This window comes from Tricharina praecox (assembly GCF_024521635.1).
Source record: "Tricharina praecox strain CBS 144465 chromosome Unknown BZA05scaffold_30, whole genome shotgun sequence".
Classification (NCBI taxonomy): Eukaryota; Fungi; Ascomycota; class Pezizomycetes; order Pezizales; family Pyronemataceae; genus Tricharina; species Tricharina praecox.
In genome coordinates, this window is record NW_026250432.1 from 450,045 (window position 1) to 477,915 (window position 27,871).

Here is a 27,871-nt window from a genome sequence, read left to right on the forward strand (position 1 = left end):
CCGCCGGCACGCTACGCTCCCCTTCATTTCGCTTTTGTGAGCGAGCGAGAGGGAGATGAACGGACCGGACTATTATAGTGGCGGATCCTCTCAAGTGACAATGACATCGTGGTGCAGTAGGACGCTCGCACCAGTGGGTTGTGCGTACATAGAGCCGGACCGAAGCTAATGTAAGTGCTCGGCCTGCCTGACGCTACATACAACAGTACTAGATACCGGTACAACGCCAGCCGATCGTTCCGGACCCGAGGTTCTCGCGGCAGCACGTCACTGACGAATTGCCTAGCTCCTACACGATAGTTATGTATCTCCACCGTTGTTCCGAGCTCGGGCTGGATGCGGGGCGCACGCGCGGAGTGAAGGAGGGGTCAGCGGAGCTAGAGTAGCTTGCCCGAGGCAGGCAGGTAGGCAAGCCGGCCGGGGTGGGGGGAGGGAGAAGGGGGGAGGAACGCCCGTGCACTGCGGCCCTGCGGTGGCGGGTAGATGGTCGGAATTACGGAAACGTAAAAAGACAGCTTGGAGATCACGCGCGCCGGAGCTGGTGTTCCTCGTCCCTCGTCTAGACCGGCGGGCTTGGTCTAGAGAACTGTAGTGCGCACTGCAGCCCAGCTGCCCAGCTACCAGCTATGCACATACCAATTGCGCGTGTGAGGAGTGAGGAGTTCATCTTAACGTCGTATGCACCCTCTAGCTAGAGCATGTAGAGTTCTACATACATAGATGGGGATCGCCCGATCATCGTGGCTACCTAGCAGACATCCGTCTGTGTGTAAACGCCATGCTGCGATTTACTAGTACCTACATAAGCCGTGAGGATGGCTGTGATGATTGTGATGATTGTGGTAATTGTGTTCTGCAGGCTGCACCGGACCGGGACTGCGGCTCAGTTGATGCTTGAGCCTTGCACCAGCTAGAGGTTCTTGGAAGCTCTAGTTAGCAGTCACGGTCAGCATGAGCTCGGAAGCTCATCGGCGCCACGGTCATGCGGGATTCCGCGGGCATCGGAGATAGGGCCCCGGTGGCTGGCTGTGGCGCTAGGCAGGACGAACAGCTAGCCACTCAAACGCAATCTGCACGGGAGCCGGACTATCGGCGAGGAACAGTAGTTTGGACGTAGATAGCCGGCGAGAAACCGGAATACCTAGGTAAGTAGAGGAGGAACCCGGGGGGGCCGAGAATTTCGCCGACGCTCTTCCGACGTTGTGGCCAGGACGGAACGCCGAACCCGTTACTAGAGTAACGGCTCGAATGCACCGGATTTCGGCAGATAGCTTGGCCGGCTGGCCTGTTTCGGGCTTCTAAAACATTCCATGCTGACTAACTTCCGATTCCAAGTATTCCGACGCACAGTGAAGTTTAAACCACACGACCCGCTTCGTCCAGCACTATCTCCCAGTGTAGGAAGTTGTCCCAGCGGAAATATGAACACGACGGATGGAAGACAATGGAGCGACGAGCTCGACGTATCACTATGCCCGTATCAGTCGAGGTCGCCGCTGCTCGAATTAGCCAGGTTTGCAGATTCACTCGGAGTACCGAGTGATGTTTCATCAGCGGGTTCTATCATAAACCAACCGTTTCTCACACACGAGGGCGCAAAAGGCCCCCGATACGGCTGGTAGGCATCTTCCCTATCTATGTGGTGTTCTCGAATTGGCGATATCAAACTGCATCCTCGTCGCCGTCAGGTAGGCTTAGTAATGCGCAGTGATTGTCGATGACGAGAATGAATGGGAATTTGGAGCAACCATTACTTCTCGGTCTTTCTACCTCGCTATCTACCTAAACATCTCGCCTCACTGCACTCACTCAGCAATCTTCATTCTTATGATACAACCACGCTCGCCTAAAGCTCAATGGAGCGTCGCGTCGATCTCTACCTCGTCACTACTACAACATCTTGCCCCATCGCACTCACTCTACAATCTCTCTTCTTATAATCATGCTCGCTATAGGCTCAATGGAGATTCACGCCGATCTCTACTTCGCTACCACAACATCTCGCCCATTGGTTGTCTACCACCACCATAAGAGGAGCGATATGGGATAATAGGGAATCAGATAAGATAGATGGAGGGGCTAGTCGTAGTGGATCCGAATGGTGATGTCAGCCGGACTACCTAGCTAGATCGAGTGACACTTCGAAGTTGAATAGAACCTCAACTCTTCCATCATCGATCCTTCACTTTCACCGTTACCTTTGCCGGGCTACGTCAACAATCTTCGTTCTTACAGTCACGCTCGCCTAAAGCTCAATGGAGCGGCACATCGGTCTCTACAGAGGGACTTGAAGGGTCGAGCAGGACCCGGCACGCCCGGGGTGCGCCGGAGGGCTGCCGCCTGTCTGGTCAACGGTGTGACCCAAGTGAGACCAATTTCTGACAGTATGGGGCGGCTCACCAAGATTGTGTGACATGATTGAGACTTGGTTGGACACGACTGCATTTGAGGCTGGACCTTGACAGACCTGTTGCGACCAACTGTTTTTGTAGTGATTGTTTCTGTTTGTTGACATCGTCGTCGAGCCGACCTGATGCTGTCGGCCAAACGTCTGTTTTCGCCGCTCACTCTTATTTAAGCGGGCTCGCCGTTCTCTTCTCTTCGGCTTTCTGTACCGCTACGTTACGTTTTCTTTGAAGTTTTCTAGTTCTGCTGCTGCTGCTGTTTTCTACAATTGATCAATTTCTCTTTTACATCAACCCCCCCATCCGTGAGCCTTCACTATTTTTGTTAGAGAGGCCGCCGCTTGTTAATTCTCTTTCCCGGACCCTTACTTTCTCGAGACTACTTCTTCTCTGATTTCTCGAAGTGTGCCACTTATTCTATCGGGTCTTTCGGCTCGTCCCTTTTTACCTTAATAATTGATCTATTCGTCTGACCGGTGACTCGCTCTACCCCACCCTCACTACAACCCTTCCACACAAGTTGGCTGTGGGCCCCCTCCGGCCCCGGTCCCCTTCACTATGTACCTTTATTCTCTTCTCCCGAATCGACGCCCGCCAATGTTCTTTCTCTACAAAATTACATCAGTACGTACCACTCATCCAGAACCGGGCCGCCGCTTTCGTCTGCGAGCACCAACCACTTCGACCGGAATGCGCTGCGTCAACTTCGACCGGAATGTTTACTGTCCACTTCGTCCGGAATGCACCGCGTCCTAGGGATGACCCAGAACAAATATTGGCTCCGCCCAACCGGGCGTTCCCCCATCCAAATACGAACCTCTTCGGTCGGAACACGCCCCATCCGGATGCGATTACAATCCTCCGGTGAGGCAATTGTTCGGAACGAGAAACGAGTTCAACTTTACGACCTCCACGGCTACAACAAGTAGAATGAGCCTACCGACATGCCGACACGCGATTGGGGCTTGCCAGATACTTCAGGTACATCACCTCGGGAGAGCTGTTTCCATTCTACTCCAATGTGAAGCAAGAGCTGACGTGTACTAGCTAGAGCTCGTCGCCATCATCATCTTCTTCTTATTGATAGCTAAATCAACCTTTCTCGTGTTGATATATTCGTCACCACAGACAGAGCGACATAGTTCGATGGGAGTCGGGGGCAGAGGCGCCTCTGTGTTGCGGTGAGCGGCGGTGTGGTGGGACCAAAGTGTGATGGCGGGCAGACCCGATGCGGTCGCTTCAACGTTGAAATGTTCTCTGTTGCTGCTTTTATGTTCGTCTACCTAAAAGGTGCGGAGTCATTGGAGTGTTAATTCGGATGTTTAGCGGTTTCTTAGCAGAGTGGGAGGAGACGAGCAGTGGAGCAGTTGAGTCATTGGAGTGTTAATTTGGATGTTGAGCGGTTTCTTAGCAGAGTGGGGGGAGACGAGCAGTGGAGCAGTTGAGTCATTGGAGTGTTAAATCGGATGTTTATATAGCGGTTTCTTAGCTCAGTGGGAGGAGACGAGCAGTGGAGCGGCAGACTCTCTCGTGGTTCTTCTTCCTGTACCGAGACACTCACCAATCAATTGACCGCCTAACCATCGTCACTCCCACCGTCCCGTTCCATGTACAGGAAGCTCAGCGCATAGTATGGATCCATGAAGCGTTCAACGCTCCATTCACTCTCACCTGTACCCACCAAAGTTCTGCAAAGTTCCATTCACTCTTACGTTCGCTCATCCAGCACGAGTGTCTGCAACAGCCCATTCACTCTCACATTAGTCAATACACCATTGAGACTCTTGTCCTTCAATCTCTTTCTCTCTCTCTCTCTCTCTCTCTCTCTCTCTCTCTCTCTCTCTCTCTAATTTCTACATTTCTGCATTTCTGCATTTATACTGTGCAAGCTAGGTATCCCTATGTTCTCAATAAGCTTCGGGGGTGAGAAGTTGGGAAGTTGAGAAGTTGCCATTTGCCTAACTGTACACACTTATATAGGAATAATCAGATTACCAACCCTTCGAGTTCCAAGCCCGTTCCGTCAGCTCTGGATATGCCCACCCCCGCCCCGTCAAATGATGTGTGTGGTCTGGCAATTTCTATTCAGCCTCATTCCTTCGGCATTGGAGTATGCATCCCAGACCCTCGATTTCCGAGCCGCGTGCCTGTACGAGTGATCACTCATGAAGTAGGTAGAGTGGAGTATAATCAAGGGGAGTAGAAAAATGATGGTGCTACAATGTTTTGGGCGAAATATGATAGCTATATGGTTCTATTATGTGACGTACCAGTGGCCAGATGCGGTACAGCAGTACAACGCGTAGCAAGCACGGGTGCATATTCTTCACGGACTACATATCTACTACGCCGACACGGCGTATCGTTACGGCTCAGAACCTATCGATACGGCTTATAACGTATTAATACGGCTCGTAACGTAATGATATGGCTCATAGCGTATCGATACGTCCATAATGCATCAATACGGCTGGAGGAGACCAGCATCTGGAGCCTGGAGGAGAGAGCAGCAGTAGAACAGACGCTATCCGCGGCGGTTCCAGCATGGTATTCGCTGCGCTGCCAGGGCATTGACCGTGACGAGCAGCAGCAGAGGGGATAGGTATCCATAATCCACGGCGAGCAGCAATACCAGAGGGCCACTTTTGCGTGCGGTTCGTTTGCCAACACCCCTCGAGGCCGTAGTATCCCCTCCATCAGCCATACTTCTCGAATAACTTTGTCAGCACCCCACCCGGCCGCTCCTCCGAACGGCGAATACCGGGTGTCTGGTCCAGATAGATAGATACTCGGGGCGGTCTGGCGTGGTCCTCAGCGGCTCACATCCCAGCGTGGATAGCCCAAATCTGTGCTATTAGGCAAGTACGTGCGCACGCATTGAATCGTAGTCACTGGTAGTGGGATGGTACAAAGCAAGGGCAAGGCGGGAATTCTTATTTTTTCGAGTGCGAAGCTGTGATCCCAGTTGTGATTCCCAGTTGTGATTCCTAGCGGAGAGGGGTGCGATTACTACGGAATACATACCATGGTCATTTTCATACCGAAGAACTACCAGATTTTGTTCAATACGCATACCTACTTTTAGAAAAGTCTAAACAACATGTATTTCCATAACAGGAAACGTACCGTCTTTCTCATATAACGTATAAAAAAGTAATACGTCATCGAAGGACAACGAGAGTTCTACAATATTTCAATGCACTTCGTATGATTCTTGATACCGTAGAATTTCAACTCTAGGGAAAAAAGAACACCTAAATTAAATCTGTATTCTCTCAATCCTGCTTGATTTACATCCGTGCGGTGGTACATACTACTGGAGACCTTTAGCATCAATCGCCCCCAATTTTTGCTACAGTATCTGGAGCGTATAAATCGGCGTAAATCACATTCTCCGGAATCTCGCCCGCACAGCTGAAGAGTACATCCAGTGAACAAACAACATCATGGGTTTCTTCTTACACACTACCTCTTGGATCGCGGTCTGCACACTTTCTTCACGAAGCGCATCATTAAACCGAGCGATGAAATCCAATGGTACAAGCAAGGAAGCAAGCAAGTAAGAAGCGCGACAGGTATAAAAGTATCCGATAAGCAAGAGACGAGGAAACAGAAACAAAGAGAGAAAGACACGTACACAAGGGGAGGGGGAGGGGGAGGGGAGTGAAAAGCAACGCAAAAGAAAAGCCAAAGGAAAGACAGCCCAAAAATTACTCCCGAATCAACCAATACGTCAGCCCCAGAAGCGCACCGAGACAGATGGTAGTCAGGATGCCGGCGCCGGCCCTGTCGCCAGTGGTGGTGGGACCGGTCTGCTTAAGCTCGTCCGCACTCAAACTCGACGTTCCACTACCCTTGGAGGCATCACCCTTACTCGTTCCCGTCTTCTCGGTGTTGGGGGTTTTCACCGACGGGATGAGCAGCGACTGGAACACCTCCATGGCGCTCATGTGTTCGCCGACACCACCCTTGGCGATACCGTACGGGCTGTCGTCGTACGTCTGCTTGATCCACGACAAACCGCAGGTGTTGCCGCCGTTGTCGGCACCGTTGCAGGACTTGGCCGCAGCTACGGCGGACGCGCGCAGTCGCGTCATGATGAAGTCACGGCTGAACGGGCAGTACTGGTAGGTCTGGGCGAAGAAGCGAGAGAGGTACGCCTTGAAGGAACGCTGATCGGTGTTGCACGTGGGAGTGCGAGTGTACGGTGGGGGAGACTCGCAGGCGGACTCGCGCATGATGTTGGGAGTGCCGTCGTTGCGGTTGAAGAAGGGCTCGTCGGTGGCGTTGAGCAACTTGCCCGTCTCCGTTTCCCAGGTACTGGCCATGTCGGTGTTGGCAACGATGGTGTTGTAGTAGTCGTACATGGCGGCGGCCCCGCTGAGGTAGATACCGGCGTTGTAGCTCCACTGGATCTTGGACGACACGACACACTCCGGGATATGGCTACCGTCGTACACCTTGTAATCCGAGCTCACGAGGCCGTTGCTCAAACTCCACGCCCAGACCTTCTCGGCCCAGTCAATGTACGTGGTGTTGCCCGTGTACCGACCCAAGCGCGCACCCATGTTGAAGAGCAACCCGTTGCTGACCGAGTTCTTGTAGTCGTAACCCTTGTTGCTCGAAAACACCTGCCAGCGCAGTCCACCATCGCACGCCGCTTCGTCCCACCGCCCAACCTGACGGTTGAAGACGGCCTGCGCCAGCGCCAACCATTGCGGCTGGTCTGAGGGAGGATCGGGGAATCCGCGCTCGGCAGCGGCGAGGGCAGCGATGGCCCAGAAGGCCTGATCGTCGTTACCCAGGGCCAGCGTCTGGTTTGGGGGTTGATAGTCCTCGTCGGGACCAACTTGGAACAGCAGCGCTTCCGACACGATGTCGTTGTAGGTGTCGTCACCCGTGAAGGCCCAGTAGTCGATCCAGCCACCCATGGCGGCACCGGCTTCCCACCAATAGTACCCTTGATCGTTCTTTCCGTCGGCGGTCTGGATGAGACCGAACTCGCCCGGAATGAACCATGACTCCGTGTTCGGGTAGAGGGCGCGAAGCTTTCCGGCCGCGATGCCAGCCGCGCTCTTGATAGATTCTGAGCGAGTTAGCAGTGACGCGGACATGAGGGAGGGGGAAATGGCGAGGGACGGTACATACCGTTGTCGTCGGGGTTGAGGTCGATTGCCCACGCGCAGCCCGCGAGAGTCAACAGCAGAGGTAGTAACGACAGTTTCATTGTGGAGGAGGTGGTAGTCGAGGTTGACGGCGATAGTGCGCAGGCCTCGAGCGAAAGGGAGACGAAATAACGTTGGAAGTGGGCCAAGAAACGAGCGTCGAGGACGCGCGGCGGCGAAGACGGCGGAGCTCACTAGGAGACTCGGCAGCGGACGGCGGCGGAACCGAAAAGGGGGGCGGGCCGGATGTTGCGGAAGCGTCGATTTTTGGCGGCCGGGGGATGTTCAATATGTACCGTAGCGGTGAGGCGGGGAGAGACAGGGGAGGAGCGAGGGCGGGGAGCGGGGAGGGCGGGGGACGGGATAGAAGAAGAAAGGGAGAGGTTGATGGTGGATGCTGGGCGGTGACGGGGAGGGGGCGAGCGAGCGAGCGTGAGCGCTGACAGTTCCTTGGTTGTGTCGATGAAGCGCAACGGCAGCCATCCCTGTTCTAGTAGCGTGGCCGGAAGGGTGAGTTTCAAGATCGATTCATTTTGTCGGCAACCCGCGAAAGACGCCACAAGACTTCGTGGCTACCAGCACCGGATACTCAAAAGAAATGTACTGGTATCTGATTCTACATGCGCTCACTGTCAAGAAGCGACTCTTAGTCTCGTCTTTTTTACTCGCTCGGAGAGTTAACAATTCATCTCCTTTTTGCTTGTTCTCGTTCCTGTGCTAAAAATAGCATAAATTCCTCGCCAAGGGTTTTCTGAGGCGCTGGCTGTTTCGGGCTTCGTTCGGAGTTGAGCCACAGCATCGTGGCTTGCTAGGTCTCGGTGCGCCACAAAATGAAAGCCACACATATGGGTCGGGGCAGAGAACCGGGGAATCCCGACGATTTGTCCTGAGCCAACAACCGGACATCGATCAGCAGCTTTTTGATCGCTTCTTCCTCATGAATTTAAGCTTAATTACGTAGCCTGCCAAGCTGCCATTGAAAGCCAAAAGTTGCACGGCGTTGTTCACATCGTAGGTAGATAAATAGAGTACCTATGCCTTCGTTGGAGACAACTCCTTGACTACACTCCATCCATACATACACCCAAACCACGTCCTATGATATCCCCACTCAAACCACGTCCTATGATATCCCCCGCCACCTACAGCCTGCATTCCGGCCGCCCCGCCGCCCCCACCATCGTACATTGTTCGCCCTGCGGCTCACCACGCTCCTCATCGAACGGCCGCCGCATTTCACACGTTGGATGCTCTGGATTATCGCTGCAGAAGTGGTCGTCGTCCTGGCCCGGATTCTTTGCGAACAGTCAGCAAAGCAATCTGGAGATTCTGATCCCGAAGGGCAGAAGGGTGCAGAGGGGGGCGCAGAACGGGTCCCCGCACCGCATGCTCGTACTCCAGCGTCTTCATGAGCTTATACACCGTTGCCGCCAGGACCGCCCCCAGCGCCGGGCCCAGCCAGTAGATCCAGTGTTCGTGCGGAAAGCTGCGGTTGACGACGCACGGCCCAAAGCTCCGGGTGGGGTTCGCGCTGCCGCCCGTGAAATGCACGCCGACCAACTCGATCACGAAAAACACCAGGCCTATCCCGATCGGCGCAAGGAACGTGGCCCGGTGCTTCTCCGCCGCAAGCATGAACACCGTGAACACCAGCTCGGCGGTCAGGAACATCTCGATGAACAGCCCCTGGGCCACGCTCGTCCCGCCGCCCAGCTTCGTGCCCACGTCTAGCGGCGTGGGGAACAATGCCGACACTATGGCCGCGGCGACGATGCCGCCTAGCATCTGCGCGACGAAGATGGTCGCCGCTTTGGTCGTGGAGAGGTTGCCGACAAGCCAGAAGGCGAAGGTTACCGCGGGGTTGAAGAGACCGCCCGACACCCGGAAGAAGATCCATACGTTGACGGCGAGGGAGAATCCGAACGAGAGCGCGATGTAGAGGAGGACGACGGGGTCGAAGGGCGGCGTGGCGATTGGGTCGGTGTTCGGGGGGATGTGCGCCACCATCGTCCCCCCGAAGGCGAATATTAGGTACAGCGTCGTTCGGGAGAGCGAGGAATGTCAGCATTGGAAGCGAAGGATGAGATTAGAGGAAAAAAGAAACCCGATGAATTCGCCGAGCTGGGAGAGGTTAGCAATCTACTCTACTCTGTTCGGCGGAAACAACGGTGGAGGGTGGCTAGGCATTACCCAGGCGACGAAGACTGATAATGAGGTCAGAAATAGCAAAGGCGGGAGCGGGAAATAAGGAAGACCAACGATTCTTGGTGGGTTTATTCATCCATCCTATCATGAGGCACCTCGGGTCCGCAGATGGCCGTAGCCACCAGTGCCGTTCACGCCTAGGACCAGTACTGTTGCCATTGGTCGGTGGTAGGATGTTGCGCGCAGTTCCAGCCATGATGATGATAGCGACTCTTCACCTCCGGGGAGCAGCAAAAGGTGGTTATATGTTGAGCAATGGCATCTCCGCCGGCGCCGCAGAATGGTCAGAGTGGCTGAACAGTTTGTTGACGGCGATACACGTCATGGGTACTCCGGCAACCGCAAAACACGCCGCTGACATGCCCATGAGCGATGAGGCGTGCCGATGATGATGGTAGTTTGAGTTCAGTGCACATCGAGGGGCGGGCGGGGCGGAGCTTGATCTTTGCCAGTTTTCAATTCGAACACGCCTGTTAAGAAGAATAGGTAAGTAAAACACCGTCCGTCCGTCCAAGTATGCCTATTTCAGGATCCCAAATAATCCCCAATCGGTACACGATCCCCGCCCTGCTGAGTGTATGTTTATGCTCAGACGCCGCCGAGTCTATTTGTATATTGCCCCCTTCCCCCACTTGTTATATCCCCCCCACTTGGTACGACGGAGGATGTTGCCGACCTATGCCATGGGCTTTCGCGCGACAGCAAATGTTCTACACCGACCAGATCAGAGAGTGCAAACGAGGCGGCTCGGATTGATTGCACTTACATATTGCCGTAAGCGTGCACTTTCTTGCTGTTGACCTCAACGTTGCATTGCCCGAACAGGGCATACACCTCTTCTGACGGCATATTGAGCACGCGGGTGAGCAGAGCAAGGCCATACGCCGAGAAGCCGGACTGAGTCGAGAGAGCGAACCAGGCGCCCATCTCCTTAAGCTTGCGATCGGAGGGCCAGGTGCCGAGCGGCAGCTTCATCTCCGTCTCCTTGTAGCTGCCGAAGTTCGCGGTCGTGACGAGATCGCGTATTGACGGGTTCATTAGCTGTAATGACCGCCCCGCCTTGGCGGCGGCTTGGTTCACCAGCTCGTAGTATCGCCATATCGCCGATTGCGGCGTGTACGTGTCGTCGTCGGCTTGGAGCTTGCCCGCGGCCGCTTCGACTATCTCGATGAAACCGCCGGGCTTGAGGCACCTGTGCACATACCAATCCGGGGTCAGTTCGGGGTTTTTTTTCTTAATCTTTATCTTGACTTTTTTTATACAAGGGCCGCAAGGCGCCCATATAGAAGCGAGGGACAAGACAAACCTGTAGCATTGGCTCAGCAAACGAGGCCAGTCCTTGATGGAGCCCAGCATGCTGCGGATGTGGATGAACTCGAAGGAATCGTCGGAAAACATCCAATCGCACTCGACGTCGTCCACGACGAACTGGACGTTGGGCGGAACCCAGCTCGGCTGGATGGGTGATAGGTCCACTCCGATCACTTGCGCCGCAGGAAAGCTGTCCCCCATATCTGTGATGGGTCATGGTTAGCCTGAGTGTCTGACAAAGGGTTTTGATCCGTCGTCATCATAGTAGCCCTGAAGAGCTCGAATAGAAAAGAAAAATAGAAGAAAAGAGCTTACCGATAGCCCAAATGCCAGTTCCAGTGCCAATGTCGAGTATCCGCGAGGCGTCTTTCGGTATCGGCGCCAGATGCAGTCTTCCCCTGAGCATCATGCTGTAGATGTGGTGCATCATGTCGAGTCTGTCCTGCTCCGTCTCGTCGTTTGGAAGAGCATACTGGCCTGCGCGGAATGCGTGGTAGCGTCGGCCATTCTCATACACGTAGCTGTGGGGGCACCGAAACGTCGTCAGTCAGAGCTCAATAATAACAGCAAGTTCGGACGGCGATAAGTAGGTATCAAGGGTAGTACATACTCCAAGACGGACGAAGAAAGTGAGGCCGTCGACGATTCCGATCCGCTGGAATAGAGCGAGTCCTCGAAAGCGATAGATTCCGAGTGGTTATGCGAGTCGGCTGGGTCGGAATAGGCATCTGGCTGAAGGGAGGCCATAGTTATGGATTTCGCGCGTGCGTGAGGACCGACTCACTCATCGAGGGGGGGGTATGGTCTCCATATTAAGTAGTGTAGAGTACTCGACATAACGACTTCTCAATCTACTGACCCAGCTCGCAGGTGCCTCGCTAATAGGCCCCCTCGGTCGCCGCCATGTGAGTACATACGGTACACTACCATAGGTACTCTAGTTATCTGCATACTTGGTTATCGAGCTACGTGTGCGGAACAATCCTCCTATGCACATACACGTTGTACGGGGCGGGCCCGAGGAAGAATAAATAATGGCCTCGCTTGTAAGGGCATCGCACCTAGCTGCCGGACGCACATGTGTCCCACATTACGCGGACCGACGGGGGCGGGTGAGGGTGAGGGGCGCTCGAGGTTGGACTTGCACATTGCATGCACGACATGCGCCGATCGCGGAAGTAGAGTACTGCATAACCTGCTTGTTCTGATGTGCAGACGCGTCTCTTACCTCGGGCAATATCAGATGCCTAAACTTCAGTGGTTGCTGTTGGCCGGTCGACTGCGGCAGCCCGTCCGAATATCCGCCATACCTAGTACCCAGCATTTCGGCGTTTACCCCACGGGAGGCCGCGGAGGGGCTGCTGGCCGAAAACTCGCAGCTATACTATAGTACATATCTAGCGGCTATATATTTAGCAGAGCAGAGTAAACACTGAACAGAGTACTTACTGATAATCATGTCCTCAGAATCCTATATATCTGCGGGCAACCTGATACCACTTGGCATGCACCTGCTAAAGACAGCGAATTTGTTCCACCCCGCCACCTAATCTCCACTACCGGTATTAGCCGCGAACAGAGTGCCTATCATAGCCGTGCTCTGCGAGTCTGCGTGCGCCATGCTCACCATTGCTCTATGTACCGTGAGTAGAGTACCTGTGTACCATGGGTACGCTAGCAGTTACCAAGGTGAACGATTCGAATGCGGGGAAGGAACGGGACCATGGGTCGGCATGCATATGTGCCAGATCTCGAGATCATCTAGAGAAGAGTATGTAGAGGTCCTGGATGCCACACCGTGTATGTACGAATATTCGAGATGCGCCGTATGTACATTTCCTAGATGATGATTCGTCGTGCTCACGTATCCTTGCAAAAGGCTTCTCACCAAAACATCGTGAAAACGCTCGGAACTCCGTGGGACTGGCTGCTGACTGGTGATGGTCAGCACCGGGACGGACGGCACTATGTATCATACGTAGTAGCTGTGCATGCGTTTCATAGGGTAGGTATGTACGTATGTTCCATAACCGTACCTACCTACCTATTCGACATGGCTTACCACCTACATGGTCTGCAGAGGAAGCGGCGGATGGTTGGCTGACGATGTTGCAAACCAGTGGTTCGCGGATACAGCTCCCTGTTCGAACCCACGAGATGGCTGCCATGCCGTGTACTACCGGTATGATAGTTGCGCTACATATCCCGAGCGGCCGACTTTTGCTGCGAGGCGAGGGCGAAAGCATCTCATATGTACTGTACTCTAGCTGAATGCATCCGCAACAGTGACAGCAGCTCTCGGTTCTACTCTACTAGTAATGTAGCTGGTGTGTTTATGCGGGAGACAAATATCCAATAATCGCTCGCACCCACACCAAAGCGTGAGGGCGACGATGATGATGATGATCATCATCATCATCAAGTGTGAGGACAAGTTTGTCTCAGGTCTCGACATCCGCACCCCCGAACCCCCCTTAAGGCATCCAGCTCGTGGTCCCGACGCTACGGCCGCGGGCCGCACCTTCGTTCGCATGGTACCTACCCATTCCGCCGTCGTGGGACCGCACTTCCCGGGCCGCCGTGCATCGCTCCATGGCAAGAACCGTGCATCTCGATACATGAGTGAGTTTCTAACCAGACGTCTCTACGATGAATCCGTCACATGCAGCCACTGGCCAGCAGTCAGCAGCCAAAAGCCAGCAAGATTTCCACGCATATTCATTCATCCGGGCCCCCCAAAAAGCATATTTTTGTTTGATAAGCACACGACGCTGGTTACAGGTGGCCAGTACCTAGAGGCAAGACAGACAAATCCCAATCACCACACTGGTTACTAACTACAAGTAGCTGGTAGACGCAAGAAAAGATGAATCTCAATCACCATGCTGGTTACAGGTGGCTGGCAGAGACAACACGAAATGAATCTTAATCACCACGCCGTATGCCCGCCATCGATGATCAGATCCGAGCCAGTCATGAACGAGCTGGCCTCAGACATCAGGAACACAGCCGCACCTCTGCCACGCCATTAGTCTCCGCCAACCAACCAACTAAACCGGTTCCAGCAAGGCTAGCACTCACCTGAACTCTTTAGGCGAGCTCAATCTCTGCATCATGTTCTGTCCTGCCCACTCCGCTTCTCGCTCGGGGAACTTGGTGAACAGGTTCACCACCATGTCCGTGGCGATGTATCCCGGGCTAAGAGAGTTGACGCGGATGCCGTACTGCGCCCACTCAGACGCCAGGTTCTTAGCCAGCTGCTTCACCGCTCCCTTCGACGTGTTGTACGCCGGGCAGGCCAGACCCTGTTCGCGATGACATCAGCACCTACTCGCTCGCCCCCATCGCGATTACCCATGGTACGCAGAGAACCTACCCTATTGGCAACCGTCCCACTCATACTAGCGATCAAGCACATGCTCCCCTTCGTGCCGGCCTTCAACATGGCCTTAGCCACCGCCTGAGCCGTCATGAACACGCCGGTGACGTTGATGTCCAGCATGCGCGTCACATCGACCGCGGTATACTCGAGCGCCGGCGTCTCCTGCATGATCCCCGCCGCCGCGATGAGTCCGTGGATCCCGGCGGGCTCCGCGAGCTTGAAGATGGTGTTCTGAAGCGCCTCCGTGTCTCGCACGTCCACTTGGTGGTACGTGAGGCTTCGTCCGAGTTCCTTTGCGCGGGCGGCGACCTGGGCGAACTCGGTGGAAGGGGTGGCGAGCACGTCGAGGGCGTGCACTTCGGAGGTCAGCAATCATTATCGGAAGACTGGATGGGGGAGAGAAGAACTACCATCTGCGCCGGCTTCGATCAGGGCCTCGGCCTGCGTGAGCCCGAGACCGCGGGCACCGCCGGAGACCACAATGACTTTACCGGCGAGACTGAATTCGGGCAGAAGATTCTTGGTTGCCATGGTCACGGTAGGTGCTGTTGTTGATCGGATCGTTAGGTTATCTATTCAAATTGATTGGGATTTGCGGAAGAGAGAAGGCGGGGATGAGAGAGATGAGGAACGCTTATCTCCAACAAGCGACGAACTACTATACTTATAATCCCCCACAATCACGGACAGGTATCTCGATCGAGGAGTGTGGGGTGCATTGTCGGATCCCCGGTCGAATGCGGTACGAGGCGGGGCAGCGACAGCTACCGGCACCAGGCTGATGGCCGGCGAGTGGGGGCTGCGTACCTCCAAAACCTGGGGTTTTCGGCAAGAAAGGCTCAACGTATGTATGAGTTTCTGGTTTCTGATGCGTCGTGACACAACTCCATTTGTCCGCCGAGACCTGGGCACCCCTGGGTCGTAGGGCCCACTGCGGATAGATATCCGGCAGCTGCGAAATGCGGGGAAAGCTCGGGAGATATATTGCATGTTGAGTGTGGAATCGTGGGGTCCTACCTACTGCTGAAACGAAGATTGTCGACGGACGAGAGGATGTTTCCCTCGGTTTCTTGCTGTGGAACGAACCGGACTGGCGGCAGTTGACGGCAAATGAGGATGTTTTGGAATATCTTGCCTTAGTTTCGGCAAGGGTTCGCCTGCCGGATCATAGTTGGGAATTCGGTTTCCGGTTCGTCACGTCAAGCGCTCTTGGGGGTGGTGCGACCCCACAACGACTGCGGCACGCATCACTACAAGATTTTAATACGGATTGGACAGATTTCAGCCTACAACTTACAAGAGGTGCAGGCTAGCAATATTGGACTTCCTGCGAGGGACGAACGTCGGTAGGCTCTCGTCCAGGACAATGCCGTGGACGAGGCGGCCAGTGAGGCCCCCACCGTGAACAAGAGTGAATACGAGGGATGATGCACCCCGGAGGGAAACGAAGAAGCGGTGAGCATGCAGGAGCTTGTGTCTATAATGATGCATCCGGGGAAGCAGGGTGAACGGCGCAGCACGCCCGGTCGAGCGCTTTCACATGACATTTCTCCAGTTGAGATACACCTTTTAGCAGCCAGGGGGGATTGAACCACTGCCACGGGTCATTTCCCCACCTTGTGCAGATAGGAAAGTCGGACCAGTGTGTATATCGGCAGTCTTCATAGCCTGCATGTGCACAAACAGGAAATCCCAAAGGTAATACATAGTGGATAATGACTAGGTAGCTGGCGGAGTGAGGAGTGAGCCAGCTATGTACTTGTACATAGAGTCGGCAATGCGAAGGTTTGAAGAGGTCGATCGGCTCAAGGATCATACCGTAGTCTCGATGGTGATCACTCGCCACCAGTAGTCAATCTACTCTCAAGAAACCATGCAATCTAGTATAACGAATATCAAGCTAGGTGATAGGCCCGGTCCTATCACCGAGTTTATAATCCTACCGCATGCCATTAAGGAGCGGATACGCTGATATCTAGCCTGCGACATGGGGGGCTCTGCAATTAATCGAGAATAAGCGCCGCGGTTGCGAACATCGTACGAATGCCCGAGACGTCGAGCCTGCAGATAGCAGCCAGTAAACTATGCCTGAGTTATGATCAAGATTGCAACACCACGTCTACGAGTGCTAGAGACGTCCCCCGCTGATTTCTGCCGGTAGGTAGCTCGTTCGTTAGCATGTACCATGACGGAGTCCACAATTCGTCGTGGTTGGCCCTAGGTCTTGACCATGACGAAGTGCCTAGCAACCGCTTGAAGCCTATGATACGGTACCTATTATGCGCGGGGCCAAGTTGATCAAGTGAAGGTGGGTACGACCTGAAGCGCCTTCGGAAGATGGTAAAGCAACCGTAACAACTCAAGCCGAACGTCGGAAACCAATAAGAGAGACGTCCACCTCTCCATACTCCAATGGGGTATCCACGCTCCGACCGCCATGTCACAACTGGATTATTATACCGGCGTGCTCTGTCTCCCGACAGAAGTTCTGCTCAATATCACCTGCCGGCTGACATGGAGCGACCGGAAGCATCTACGCTTGCAAAGCCGGGCACACGCGTACTTCTTTGGCGACCTACCACTTAAGGACTGGGCTGGCGATCTCGTAGGCGTTGCATTCTACGCCCTGTGTGAGTGGACCCCCCGTAATGAAGAGGGACTATGGTGAGATTGACTATGGCGGGATTGACTACGGAGGCGATGCTAGCATGTACTACTGGTGGTTGTCCGTATATAGAGTTTATTTGTACTGTGGCTCAGTCGACGATGTGCAGTTTCTCCAATTATTAACTTGGGGTGGTGTGCAAAATTCAAATGAATAGGAACCTCCAACTGGAACTGTTGCCAGGTGGCCTTCACGGTAGCCTGTAACAGCCGGATGAAGTCCTTACGATGGGGTTCCCTCAAACAGCTGTACACTGGCTGAAGCTTCTCGTTTTCAGGTCAAAGTCTGATTTCTATGCATGCATACAGTTCTCGCTCAGAGTGAGAACGACCGCCATACCGGTGCTCTATTGCTGACCTATGCGGACCGTGGTGGTATCTATGCAGAATGCGTTCGCCTAGCTACATTGTGCAGCAAAGACAGATGGACTCGGGTGTGAGGGTGAGTGATGCACCACCACCACCGCGAAATGGCGCTTAAGAAGGTGCGCCACTTACCCTTACACCCGTGGACATCCGTCGATGCATCCCGTTTACAACGCGGCTTGTTACCAAACCTGGTATCAAATTTCATCTCCGAAACGAATAATTCATTCTTCCTCCCTTTATCACAACATTGATTTTGTTGCGAACGTGCTGACCCGGAAGTTCGAAGCGTTGTCACATGACCCCAGTTTCTCCGGCGCCCGATCAAACGATCTCTCAAAGTTAACCTTCCGAACGGTCTACAACATTAGGGGCCACTGCTGATACACAAAGCCACCCCGCAGCGGAATTCTTGACTCGGGTTTCCTTCCAATCCAGCTGTCTAGGTGGATGGTCAAATCCTGGCGGGCTGAGAGGGTTGCTGCCATCACTCAGGAGCTATGCCCTCTCAGCGATTCGGTACTACATCGCAAATTATTTACAACATTGGTTTGACACTGTTGCGTCGAAAGAAAGCATCAATCATGCGACATCTTAGACCGTAAGGTATCTACCAATCACATATTTGAGAGAAATACAGTTATACGGATGAGGCACATCTATGTATTTCTCCGACTGGTCGTCGAACCGGGTCCACCATCTCCCTTAACCCTGCATAGATATCTTCGATTGGATTTCCACCTCCTACGGCTGGTGGCTGTGCAAGTAAGCATCTGCTTTCTTGCGTAACGATTCCACGGTATCTGAAAGAGAATTATGACTCGGTCGTCTCAATGACTATCTCTGATATCTCTGACGGTGTGTTGGCGCTGGCTCTTGAGGAGCCTCAACAGCTTTCGTAGGCCCGCGGCGGGAGTGCTGATGTTCCGAGTGCTGCCGGTGGTTTGAATACCGTACTACGTCATCATCATGGGCCGTGTTCCTTCGAGAGAGATATACGTATGTTGGCCCATGTTGAACCGAAATATCCGCTTTATTCCTGGCGTGCGATCGCCTCGATGCAGAAGACACCCGATGATGATGACCGCCTGAGTGATAGGTTACTGGAGCATAAATCTCACTAGCAACCGGCCCGTGCTGTGTGCTGACAACTTCCCCTTCCATGAAGCCGGAAGACATCCGACGCTGAAATCCGTTGTGAACCTGGGCTTTTCGACCGTAAATCTCCTTAGCAACGGGCCCGTGCTGCGTGTAGATTCGGGGATTGGAAGATTCTCTACAGCCGCCCCTGTGGAGATCCCGCTCGTCTTCGTGGTATGCAGCTTGGGAATGTCTGTCTTCATCCGAATACACTGAGGAATATTCATCCGAATACACTGAGGAATATTCATCCGAATACACTGAGGAATATTCATCCGAATACACTGAGGAATATTCATCCGAATACACTGAGGAATATTCATCCGAATATTCATGAGAATAAGATTCCTCATCCGAAAGATTAACCGGACTGTCCACGGCTTCACCCTCAAACCCGAGCCGCTCTCGACCATACTCGGTTGATTCGTCGAGGGGCACGGAATCTCCAGGTTGAGGATGATGGGGAATCGGCCGTGGTCCGTTCCTGATTTCAATTAGCCACACTTCATTCCGAGGTGCTTCGAGTCAACATACTTCGCCGAACCTATGCGTCTTAACGGGTGCTGCCTGGTCGGCACCTCGAGTTCTCCCTCTCGGTCATGCTCCACGGTATACACCTACTCCAACATGACTTTAGTGATTAAATCTCAGAGAGTTAAAACAGACGACTTACTGCATCGTAAATCTCGACATATTCGACCTTCTGCATTATTTCAGCAAGTAATGTGTTCTTTGATCCCCGCCGTACTCTTCAGCTCCAGGCAGCTGGTCGTCGGACTTAAATCAATCCACAAGCTCGAGTGGCAGGGCTGGGTATCCATGTGGGTCGCGTATCGACCACCCATTGGATGAGTACGATGATTCGATGAACCGCCTACAAACACTCAGAAAAAGGGAAATGTCCATATTATATCGGCTTTGTCGGAGCAAGTGTGCGTGGCCCAGCTGATAAGTGCTCATTCTGCGATGCACGATAGTTTTGTGCTTCTAGATATCCAGGCTCCCATCCAATACGCTGGGCGAAGGATTCCTTAGCTCGGATCCCGTTTCAATCCTGCTGCCTGCATGTTTGTTACACTGCAGATAATCATCCAGCCACTAATTGTGATGGGTTATTCCGCCTGTCAATCACCATCCGATAGAGTATACCCCGCACAAGCTACAACGAGCCCCATAGTTCCAGCCTCTACTTACACTGCTCCGCGATTTGCAGCCTCACGGAACGCCTATTAATAATCTCTATGATGCCGCAGCTGCTAAGCATTCCTTCGCAATCAATCAATCGACTCGAAAATTACAATGGCCGACGCGCAGCATCTCAGTCCGCCGACGGAACTACATGGCCGTACTCCTACTCGTACAGCCAGCAATCGCGGGCGTCCATTGTCCAGAGCCTCGCGGCAGCACAGTCCGTCTGGCACGGAGCTCGATGGTCATAAACTTGCATCTAAACACCAAAAGCGGTCGCAGTCCGGTTCGGATTCGGGTTCGGCGGTGTTGTGTTCCAGGCATCACGCTCGCGACCGATCTCAGGATTCGGGATTGCAGAACTTTCCAGCTCTGGCAGGATTAGACGCAGGTGGATGGCATATTCTCAGGAGCGGAACACAGATGCCCGAATTGTAGGAATCATGTTCACTTGGTCGACACCACCGCGAGCTAATGAGTCAGTTCGAAGGGATGATGTAGAACAGATACGAGAAGCGTTACTAAGGCGAGGAGGGAAGAACCTGTGGCAGATTTTCGGAGACAGGAACTATGTCGTGGTCATGTGTACCCATCCAGACGGTACAATCGAAGCGTCGAACGTTTCCGAGAGCCAGGAACTTTTGAAACGTCTCGAAGCGGTAAGAACACTGAAATCATGGATGGTTCGGTGAAGACTTACCGATTATAGGAAGCACCGAAGTCCCAACAATTGTACGGATATCCATCCCTTCTACATTCGCGAGTTCATCATGGTGAAAATCTAATATGGTGATTTCGGTGGTCCGCCTATATTCGCGCTAAACAATGTTTTGGCAGTTATATCACGATGAACACGAGGAACGAAAAAAAAGGAACTTCAAATATCGGTAAATATCTTCGAGCAACTCGCACTCCACTATGATTTCCCCGTGGCATTCATCTAGACATTGTTTGACTACGATCGGCAACCTCGTCACTACGCATTTGGAAGTAGGGTGCAGTGCTATAGACCGGGGCCCAAGATACAAGGTATCCTATTCGTTGGAATAAAAGAAAGTACATATTATCGTGCTGACGAGCTATAGACTTTTGGTATACACTACCGGTTCGTCTGGCAATGAATTGCTCAGATCCCCAGGGATCACATCGAGATGCTACGGCAGGGACATACCAACACAATGCTTCCAATCTCCTCCACCTTCACAACCAAAGGATTGACATCCGACACCACGACCTTGCTGTACTCTGTCGCCACGACCTAGAGAACAAAAAGACGACTGTCATCTGCGTCAACTTTCATTCCCGCGTTCCACAGACCATCAAAGACCTCGGGGACCGAGTTTTTCGTGCATTGAATAGTGGCGGCACGGCGATGAACGACCGAAACCCCCTTTGGGTGAACCTTGTTTATATTGGCCAAGTGCTGTACGGTTGGAAGGTGGCATTCGAATATTTTGCGGCCGAATTGAACATCCATGTATGTTGATCATTGGATACTAGTGGAAGGAGAAAATGATGGCGATGCTGACCGGTTGTCGACGGCTAGGAGACAGAAATCGAAAAGAAAATGACAACCCAAGCGTAAGCTATACAGAAGTCATCGGCGACCGAAAGAACACGAGAAACCGAAAATGCGGAGAAAAACCGGATGCTCAAGACGAACCGAGCGCTTCATGCTATGGCCGCCCACTGCCTCCGATACAAAACCGAGGTCTATACTGTTACTACGGTGGTGAAAGCGTTGATGGAGCACCACGAGGAGATATCCGGAGAAATGAAGATACACGATGACGAGAGAGACAGAGTTCGTAGGGCGATGAAGCAACAGCTTGCGGAGGTTGTTGCTATCTCCAGATCGCAGGAAGAGTTGGCCAAGAAAACAAGTAACACACTGGCGTTGGTTAGTTAGCATTGTTCTGCTCAGCCGCGACTTTCTGCGGATCGAATGCTGATTATCCGATCAAACAGTTGTTTCATTCTGTTCAAGCAGATTACGACCAGCAGCAGGTCGCCAATGGTGTCGAACTTCAAAAGATTTCTCTGGCCAATCAAGTCGAGGTCCAGCAAACTAGAAAGGACAGCTTTGCGATGAAGACCATCGCCATTATGACCGTGTTTTTTCTACCCGGAACTAGCATTGCGGTAATCTTCACTACCTCTTGTTGCACTCAGACTGATGGATAGGAATTTCAAAGGCAATACTGGCTCTACCGTATTTCGAGGGCACCGCCGCCCACAGGACTTTATGGATATGGGCCGTGCTGGCAATAGCGCTGACTGGGATAGTGCTTGGACTGTTTCGGTTTCTATCAAGGCGAAAGAATAAACATGCATCCTCCGATCTGGAGAATGCACGAAGTGGGGGGTAACGAGGAAGGCGGAGACGGCGGAGACGATGAAGAAGGCAGAGAAGATAGTAGGCGAAGAACAGGACTCAGCGATGGTTAAGAGTGGGAAGAAGGACCGGTGATGGTGCAGGGCAATCATCAATGTATATACCGAGAATATTCAGGTTGAAACTACACCAGCCCGTTTTCCAGAGAGGCCAGCTTTTTGAACAAGAGACCGGCCCCATGGTAAAGCGGTAGGTTATTTAATTAAACCGACCTCCGGGAATGTGGTTTGGTGAATTCAACGTTTATGCCCACGGCTCGGCTGTTCTGCTCGCAAATCTTTAGAAATACTAGTCCATCGGTAACTAAAGTTAAGGTAATGTTCCTTCGTATCCGTTTCTCACCTATCTTGAACATACCAACTCTAATCAACCCACAATATCCCATGCTATTCCGGCAGATACCATATTGCGCCCACCGTCCTTCGCCGCTCTCAAGTTGCGGCGTTGAAGTCCCTCCTGGCAGTGAAGCTCCTACCGCTATTCTATCCTCCTGTTTCCTTTCGCCTGTTATCCTTCTCTATCTCTCGCCATCGCCGCATGTAGTTACCCTAATCGCGAGCCTTGTCGAGAGCATACTTCACAGCATGACTGCGAGCTTGACCGAAAGCTTAGTCGAGAGCGTAGTAAAGAGCATGCTAGAAAACATGACCGAGAAGATACTGGAAAGCATAAAGGTGACTCGTATGCCAGCGCGCATGACCGAGAGTGTAATGGAGGACCTTCATGTGAGAATATTGATGTACGGCGGAAGCGTACCGGAAAGATGTGGGGTGAAAAACGGTTCTTTCTAGCTGCCGCGGGAGAAGCTCCTCTTGCAGCTGTCAATACAAATCTTCCTCCCTGCCTACCCCACTGGTAGGTCACGAATACAGCCTCGTACATACTCAGGCTGCCCGTTCGGTGCAAGGTAGTTACTTGTGTCTCAAACGAGCGTTCAAAGCAGTCGCGTATGTAATCATCCTGATACTGTACGTGCATACGTCAGAGCTTGCTATGAGCGAAATCACGACTCTTCACCAGACTCCTTCCCCTCCTTGTCTTCGCTTTGCATCCCCTATCTGGCCACCTTTTCCCTCACTCTGTTTCTTTGATTTCGATCGCTTCCGTCACCGATAACGCAATAATGAGGGGACGCAGGAGCGGCAAGGGCAGCACGGGTAGACGGTTGTGAACCGCTGCATTCCCAAGAGGTTCTTTTCCGATTGTGCGTTTACTTCCCAGGTGCCATTACTGAGATGCGCCGGTTCCAGCTTCGTCGGCTTCTCTACACCCGAAACCGCTGCAGCACTCAATACGCCCGGGTATACACCATCGCACCCATCGGTCCTCCTATGCCACTACGTGGCCGTCTCACCCGCGGTAACACCCAAGCGCTCACCTCTCCGTGCAGAACGAACTCCCTCTTTCCACATCCAGCCGCTTTCCTGATTGATAGGGAGAGTCCACCTGCAGCAGACTCCCGGTCATACGATTCCCGCGTTATGCGACGGAAGCCTCTAACGCGAAAAACGAATTCTCCGCTCCCTGTCAACCGATGCTGCAAAGTATATACCGGAACATCTACCGGCAGGCGGCTCAGAAATCGGTGGTGTACGCAACTTACATGTTTCGGTGTAGTTTAGGCGCGAGTGCGGCACAGGTTTCTCGAACCGCAGGCTAATCAATCGATAAATCTATCGCGGAAAAAGATGATGAGCGCTTCGAATTCTTCCGTGCGGAACATGCTATAAGTAGTTCGGCCGTTCTGGGTTTCCCAAATTAAAACTTCGACACGACCAACTTCTTGTGGATCATAACGTGACACCGCCCGATCTCGATATAAACGGAACGATGGCAGCCGCAGCCGCAATGGATCACGTAAGTGCAATCTGAGTGCCTTTGAATTGACCGCGAGCTGACATAGGAGGCGTCGGGTAGTTGGAAGTCAGCACCGACGACGACGATTCGTCGGATTACTCCAGCAGCTTCACGCAGAGCTCGACGCATAGCATTACAAGCTCGATTGTGGACTACGTTTACGAGAATGGTAAGCCACATCGCTCGCACCCATCCCGGAGGAGCGATGCTGACCAAGATAGGAAGACGGTATCATCGCTACCAGGAAGGAAAATATATGCTTCCGAATGATGAGGTTTGTTATCCTATTTCCCAATCTACGTCGAATAGTTGTGCTCACACACCGAGGGATAGGCGGAACAAGACAGGTTAGTAGCCCTACCGGCACGAGCACTCGAAGGCCGATGATTGAGATCCGGAACAGACTCGACTTGTATCATCACCATGAGTTACTCACGCTCCACGGGAACCTTTACGTTGCAATCCTTCCGGTGAAGCCGCAGCGTATCCTGGACTGTGGCACTGGAACTGGAATCTGGGCGTTGGATATTGGAGAGGTTTTTCCATCGGCGGAAGTGATCGGAGTAGATTTGAGCCCCATTCAGCCAGAATGGTATGCCAACACCTGAATACGAAGAATTGGTGGCGTAGCTGACGTAACGTGTGCAGGGTGGTGCCTAATGTCCGTTTCGAAGTCGACGATCTGGAGATGGACTGGACCTACCATCCCGATTACTTCGATTTCATCCACTCACGCAACATCGCCCAAAGCATCCAGGACTGGCCCAGATATGTGAGGCAGATGTACAAGTAAACTCCACCCTTCGCTCTCCTTCTCCATTCCACTAGCTAACGTGGTGTAGACACACGAAACCAGGCGGCTACATCGAACTCGCGGAAACATCAACCAGAATATATTCCGACGACGAGTCACTGACCGGCAGTACGTTGGGATTGTACAACGAAAAATTCAACAAGGCTCTCGAGATAGCCGGATTGATGTTTCCAACAGGGGAGACTCTGAAGAAGTTTGCCAAGGCTGCCGGCTTTGTGGATGTTAAGGTGCACTCTATCAAGCAGCCATGGGGTTCATGGCCAAAGGATCCGGAAATAAAGAGGCGGGGCATTATCGCCGCGATGATTTGTACTACTGGTCTGGAGGTCTGTCGCCACCCCAAAATCCCGCTCTCAATACTTCCTTTGCTGACTAGTTACTACTATAGTCCTACGGAATGGCTCCTCTGACCAGATACATGGGCATGAAGCCTGAGGAGGTGTTGAAGATGTGTGTCAATTCTATGGTGGAGGTGGACAGTCGCAAGGTGCATGCGTATACTATTCTGTATCATGTGGTGGGGAGGAAGCTGGAATAGTGGTATCGTTTTTACTCAAGATTTTGCTGTGAGATCAAAGAATTGGATCCAATGACGAAAGCAGAACCACCATCTGAGCTGAGTGGTACCGACTGATGTGAGATCCTTTGACCATGACGATCTCTCAGAAGGAAGCATAAATGGTGTGCTTTGCTTGAGTTGGACAGGGCGGATCAAGATGTGCTCGGGAGGAGCGTGCAGTTGAAGCAGTTGAAAGAGACACCGCCGTTGAGGAAGTGTGACAGTAATTAATTTTCTACTTATGTCCACCGGCGGCTCGTGATTATTCTAACAGTATGTACCATATGATTGAGGGGATTGCCGGCATCGAGTATGTACCTGATCATTTTCGTGATTGTTCGGATCGGGTCTCAGCTCGGCCGCACAGAAGGGATGAAAGTACCGAATCACACGGCCGTCTCGCTGCTGGCCCCTTCAGTGGCCATTCTGAACAGTTCCCCTCCATTCGGCAAGATTGGACGTAGCTAGCGCACCCAGGTGATCTCCGAACCCGCCGGACCAAATCAATGAATGTACAACCCATATTCCTGTTGAATGTATGCTAAGACTCCGGGATGAGGGCAGGAGAGCGGGGAAGGCGGAGTTAAGTTTGCTTACGCGGAGAGGGGAGGCGAGGATATATATCCTGGGTGAGCAGCTATAGCTAGAACTACGGGAATCACAAGCAGCAGTTCGCACTCGTATAATTGTTCACTCCCTTCCCTAGGCGAGCGCACCCCCGTGACAAGCCCTGGTGAATCTCGTCCCGACACGACGATAAATACGTGCCCGAATTGACGTTGCATAGTACATGCTCATCACGATGAACAGTCCAACATAGAAAGGATGAAACATTCGGTGCTAGATTGGGATATACCTTGGGCGTGGAGCATTGCTGCCCTCCGTGAGACGATCACAGCTGCACTGGGAGAGTCTACCCATGCTATTTCGGAGAGTAAGCCCGGAGAGTCCCGCCTACTAAGAAGTCTGGCCGGATGTACCTATGGGAGTCGACGAATCTAGTGCCGAGTCGGCGATGCATAATACCCGATGTCAGATCTAGACGTCCGATAACTCCGGAAGACACCTTCCGCACCGGAGGACAATTTGGGCACCGGGGCGGCGATGATAGGAGCCGGACGCCAAATGGCGAACCGTCAGCTATGATCTGTATAAATATATGTAGAGGACTTACTGCTATGATGAGACGAATACGCATCAGGTTTCCCATCACTGCTACCTTTCACACCGGAAACAATGAAGAATTCAGTAGCGGCTCGATAACGGATGCAGTGCCGAACTTTCAACTTGGATACATGCCGGCATCAAAGTTGGATACATCTTCAAAGCGGCAAGAAACATTTTGCTGGAACGCCGGCAAATGTGTTCCTTAATCCGAGGCTACCCAGAGAGCCGAGCATAGTTGCATTGCGAGACAGCCTTAAGCCCAGCGAATCTGGGATAGGCTCACTTAGGGAGGAGCCAGGTTGGAAATCAGAGAGACGTAGTCCTGGCGAGATGAGCATTGTTGTACGACGAGAGTTCGACCGGATATTGTCGACTATACCCAGCGAATCCTTCTTATCTACATTCGAGGGGTCGGCCGGAGGTTAGAGCGTATGTCCGGCAACACGAGCGTGATTGAATTCCGAGAGCACGCCCGGCGAGTCCTACACAGCTGGAGTGCGAGAGTCCGACGAAATCTCAGAGAGTAGGTACGGGCCGTGGTCAAGGGTTTATAGCTGAATTGCGGTTGCAAACTCGCGGATCGGCGGCCTCCAGTACCACCAAAACAGCGATTTGAGCATCCCACGGCCCAGGAGCATTCCCAACTACTGCCCCGACAGAGTACTTTGTACGACCAAGACGCTTCCTCAATGCGTGAGATTCAATCACGTGGTTCCGTGTCCATCAGTGCAAAACCCATGGCTACAATTGGCGATTCGTCAAAGCAAGCGAGTGATACATTGTGAGCACTCACAAGCGTGACAGTTTATGATGCTAAATGTACTGGGTGATATTCCACAATGTAGGATCTATTGCGTGGCATATTATGATGGAGTCTATCCAATTATCTCACATTACAGTTTGCTCTTTGAAATGGAACCAGCAAGGTGTGAGACTGGAACGGTTTCAGGACAGTCATGTAACACTCCAATAGACTGTAATAAAGTACACTGGGCAAGTACTTGTAATAGTACGGCCGGGCAGGGCTCCACATAGCGAAGACGGGTGGACACGTGGACAGGAAGCCGGGCGAGCCAGGACAAGACGAGTCGGAAAGACAAGGCAAGGCGAGATTCAGTGCAGGTGTAATGGCACGGTCGGGCAAGGCTCCAGGTAGCGAAGTCGGGCTGGGGATCGGGTTCTGGGTTCGGCAGAGGCAAGACGGGTTCAGGGGACAAGGTGAGGCAGGACTCAGTGCAGACGGCAACTGTGAC

General features: G+C 52.8%; 8 protein-coding genes across 8 annotated transcripts; 3 read left to right on the forward strand and 5 right to left on the reverse strand.

Moving 5' to 3' along the window:
* Positions 1–5,627: 5,627 nt before the first annotated feature.
* BZA05DRAFT_409817 (putative cell wall glycosyl hydrolase Dfg5) lies at positions 5,628–8,034 on the reverse strand. The gene is made up of 2 exons (XM_051484831.1): positions 7,554–8,034; positions 5,628–7,491 (listed from the first exon to the last, which is right to left on the reverse strand). The coding sequence occupies exons 1-2, from the start codon at positions 7,630–7,632 to the stop codon at positions 6,116–6,118; spliced, it is 1,455 nt and encodes a 484-aa protein (XP_051335996.1). The 5' UTR covers positions 7,633–8,034; the 3' UTR covers positions 5,628–6,115.
* A 678-nt stretch (positions 8,035–8,712) lies between these two features.
* On the reverse strand, positions 8,713–9,613 carry BZA05DRAFT_343082 (aquaporin-like protein; the record flags this gene model as incomplete). The annotated part of the gene is made up of 2 exons (XM_051481065.1): positions 8,713–8,865; positions 8,954–9,613. Coding segments are annotated over 2 exons (813 nt in total), but the record flags the coding sequence as incomplete, so codon positions are not given.
* Positions 9,614–10,350: 737 nt separating this feature from the next.
* Positions 10,351–11,928, reverse strand: BZA05DRAFT_174750 (S-adenosyl-L-methionine-dependent methyltransferase). The gene is made up of 4 exons (XM_051479237.1): positions 11,697–11,928; positions 11,402–11,607; positions 11,082–11,289; positions 10,351–10,967 (listed from the first exon to the last, which is right to left on the reverse strand). Exons 1-4 carry the CDS (start codon positions 11,831–11,833, stop codon positions 10,538–10,540), a joined length of 981 nt encoding a protein of 326 aa, XP_051335998.1. The 5' UTR covers positions 11,834–11,928; the 3' UTR covers positions 10,351–10,537.
* Positions 11,929–14,015: 2,087 nt separating this feature from the next.
* On the reverse strand, positions 14,016–14,999 carry BZA05DRAFT_448433 (short chain dehydrogenase/oxidoreductase-like protein; the record flags this gene model as incomplete). Its single annotated transcript, XM_051487250.1, has 4 exons — positions 14,016–14,103; positions 14,168–14,391; positions 14,463–14,824; positions 14,879–14,999. 4 exons carry the CDS (start codon positions 14,997–14,999, stop codon positions 14,016–14,018), a joined length of 795 nt encoding a protein of 264 aa, XP_051335999.1.
* Positions 15,000–18,188: 3,189 nt separating this feature from the next.
* BZA05DRAFT_174794 (uncharacterized protein) lies at positions 18,189–19,502 on the reverse strand. Its single transcript, XM_051479238.1, has 3 exons — positions 19,312–19,502; positions 19,173–19,255; positions 18,189–19,122 (listed from the first exon to the last, which is right to left on the reverse strand). The coding sequence occupies exons 1-3, from the start codon at positions 19,345–19,347 to the stop codon at positions 18,336–18,338; spliced, it is 906 nt and encodes a 301-aa protein (XP_051336000.1). The 5' UTR covers positions 19,348–19,502; the 3' UTR covers positions 18,189–18,335.
* A 279-nt stretch (positions 19,503–19,781) lies between these two features.
* On the forward strand, positions 19,782–21,105 carry BZA05DRAFT_174809 (uncharacterized protein). The gene is made up of 5 exons (XM_051479239.1): positions 19,782–20,260; positions 20,317–20,485; positions 20,536–20,558; positions 20,664–20,855; positions 20,912–21,105. The coding sequence occupies exons 1-4, from the start codon at positions 19,938–19,940 to the stop codon at positions 20,746–20,748; spliced, it is 600 nt and encodes a 199-aa protein (XP_051336001.1). The 5' UTR covers positions 19,782–19,937; the 3' UTR covers positions 20,749–20,855; positions 20,912–21,105.
* A 399-nt stretch (positions 21,106–21,504) lies between these two features.
* Positions 21,505–22,296, forward strand: BZA05DRAFT_448435 (uncharacterized protein; the record flags this gene model as incomplete). The annotated part of the gene is made up of 3 exons (XM_051487251.1): positions 21,505–21,726; positions 21,795–21,968; positions 22,186–22,296. The coding sequence occupies 3 exons, from the start codon at positions 21,505–21,507 to the stop codon at positions 22,294–22,296; spliced, it is 507 nt and encodes a 168-aa protein (XP_051336002.1).
* Positions 22,297–24,051: 1,755 nt separating this feature from the next.
* On the forward strand, positions 24,052–25,430 carry BZA05DRAFT_448436 (S-adenosyl-L-methionine-dependent methyltransferase; the record flags this gene model as incomplete). The annotated part of the gene is made up of 8 exons (XM_051487252.1): positions 24,052–24,078; positions 24,139–24,247; positions 24,300–24,352; positions 24,412–24,425; positions 24,482–24,670; positions 24,727–24,861; positions 24,921–25,218; positions 25,281–25,430. The coding sequence occupies 8 exons, from the start codon at positions 24,052–24,054 to the stop codon at positions 25,428–25,430; spliced, it is 975 nt and encodes a 324-aa protein (XP_051336003.1).
* Between the last annotated feature and the right edge of the window lie 2,441 nt (positions 25,431–27,871).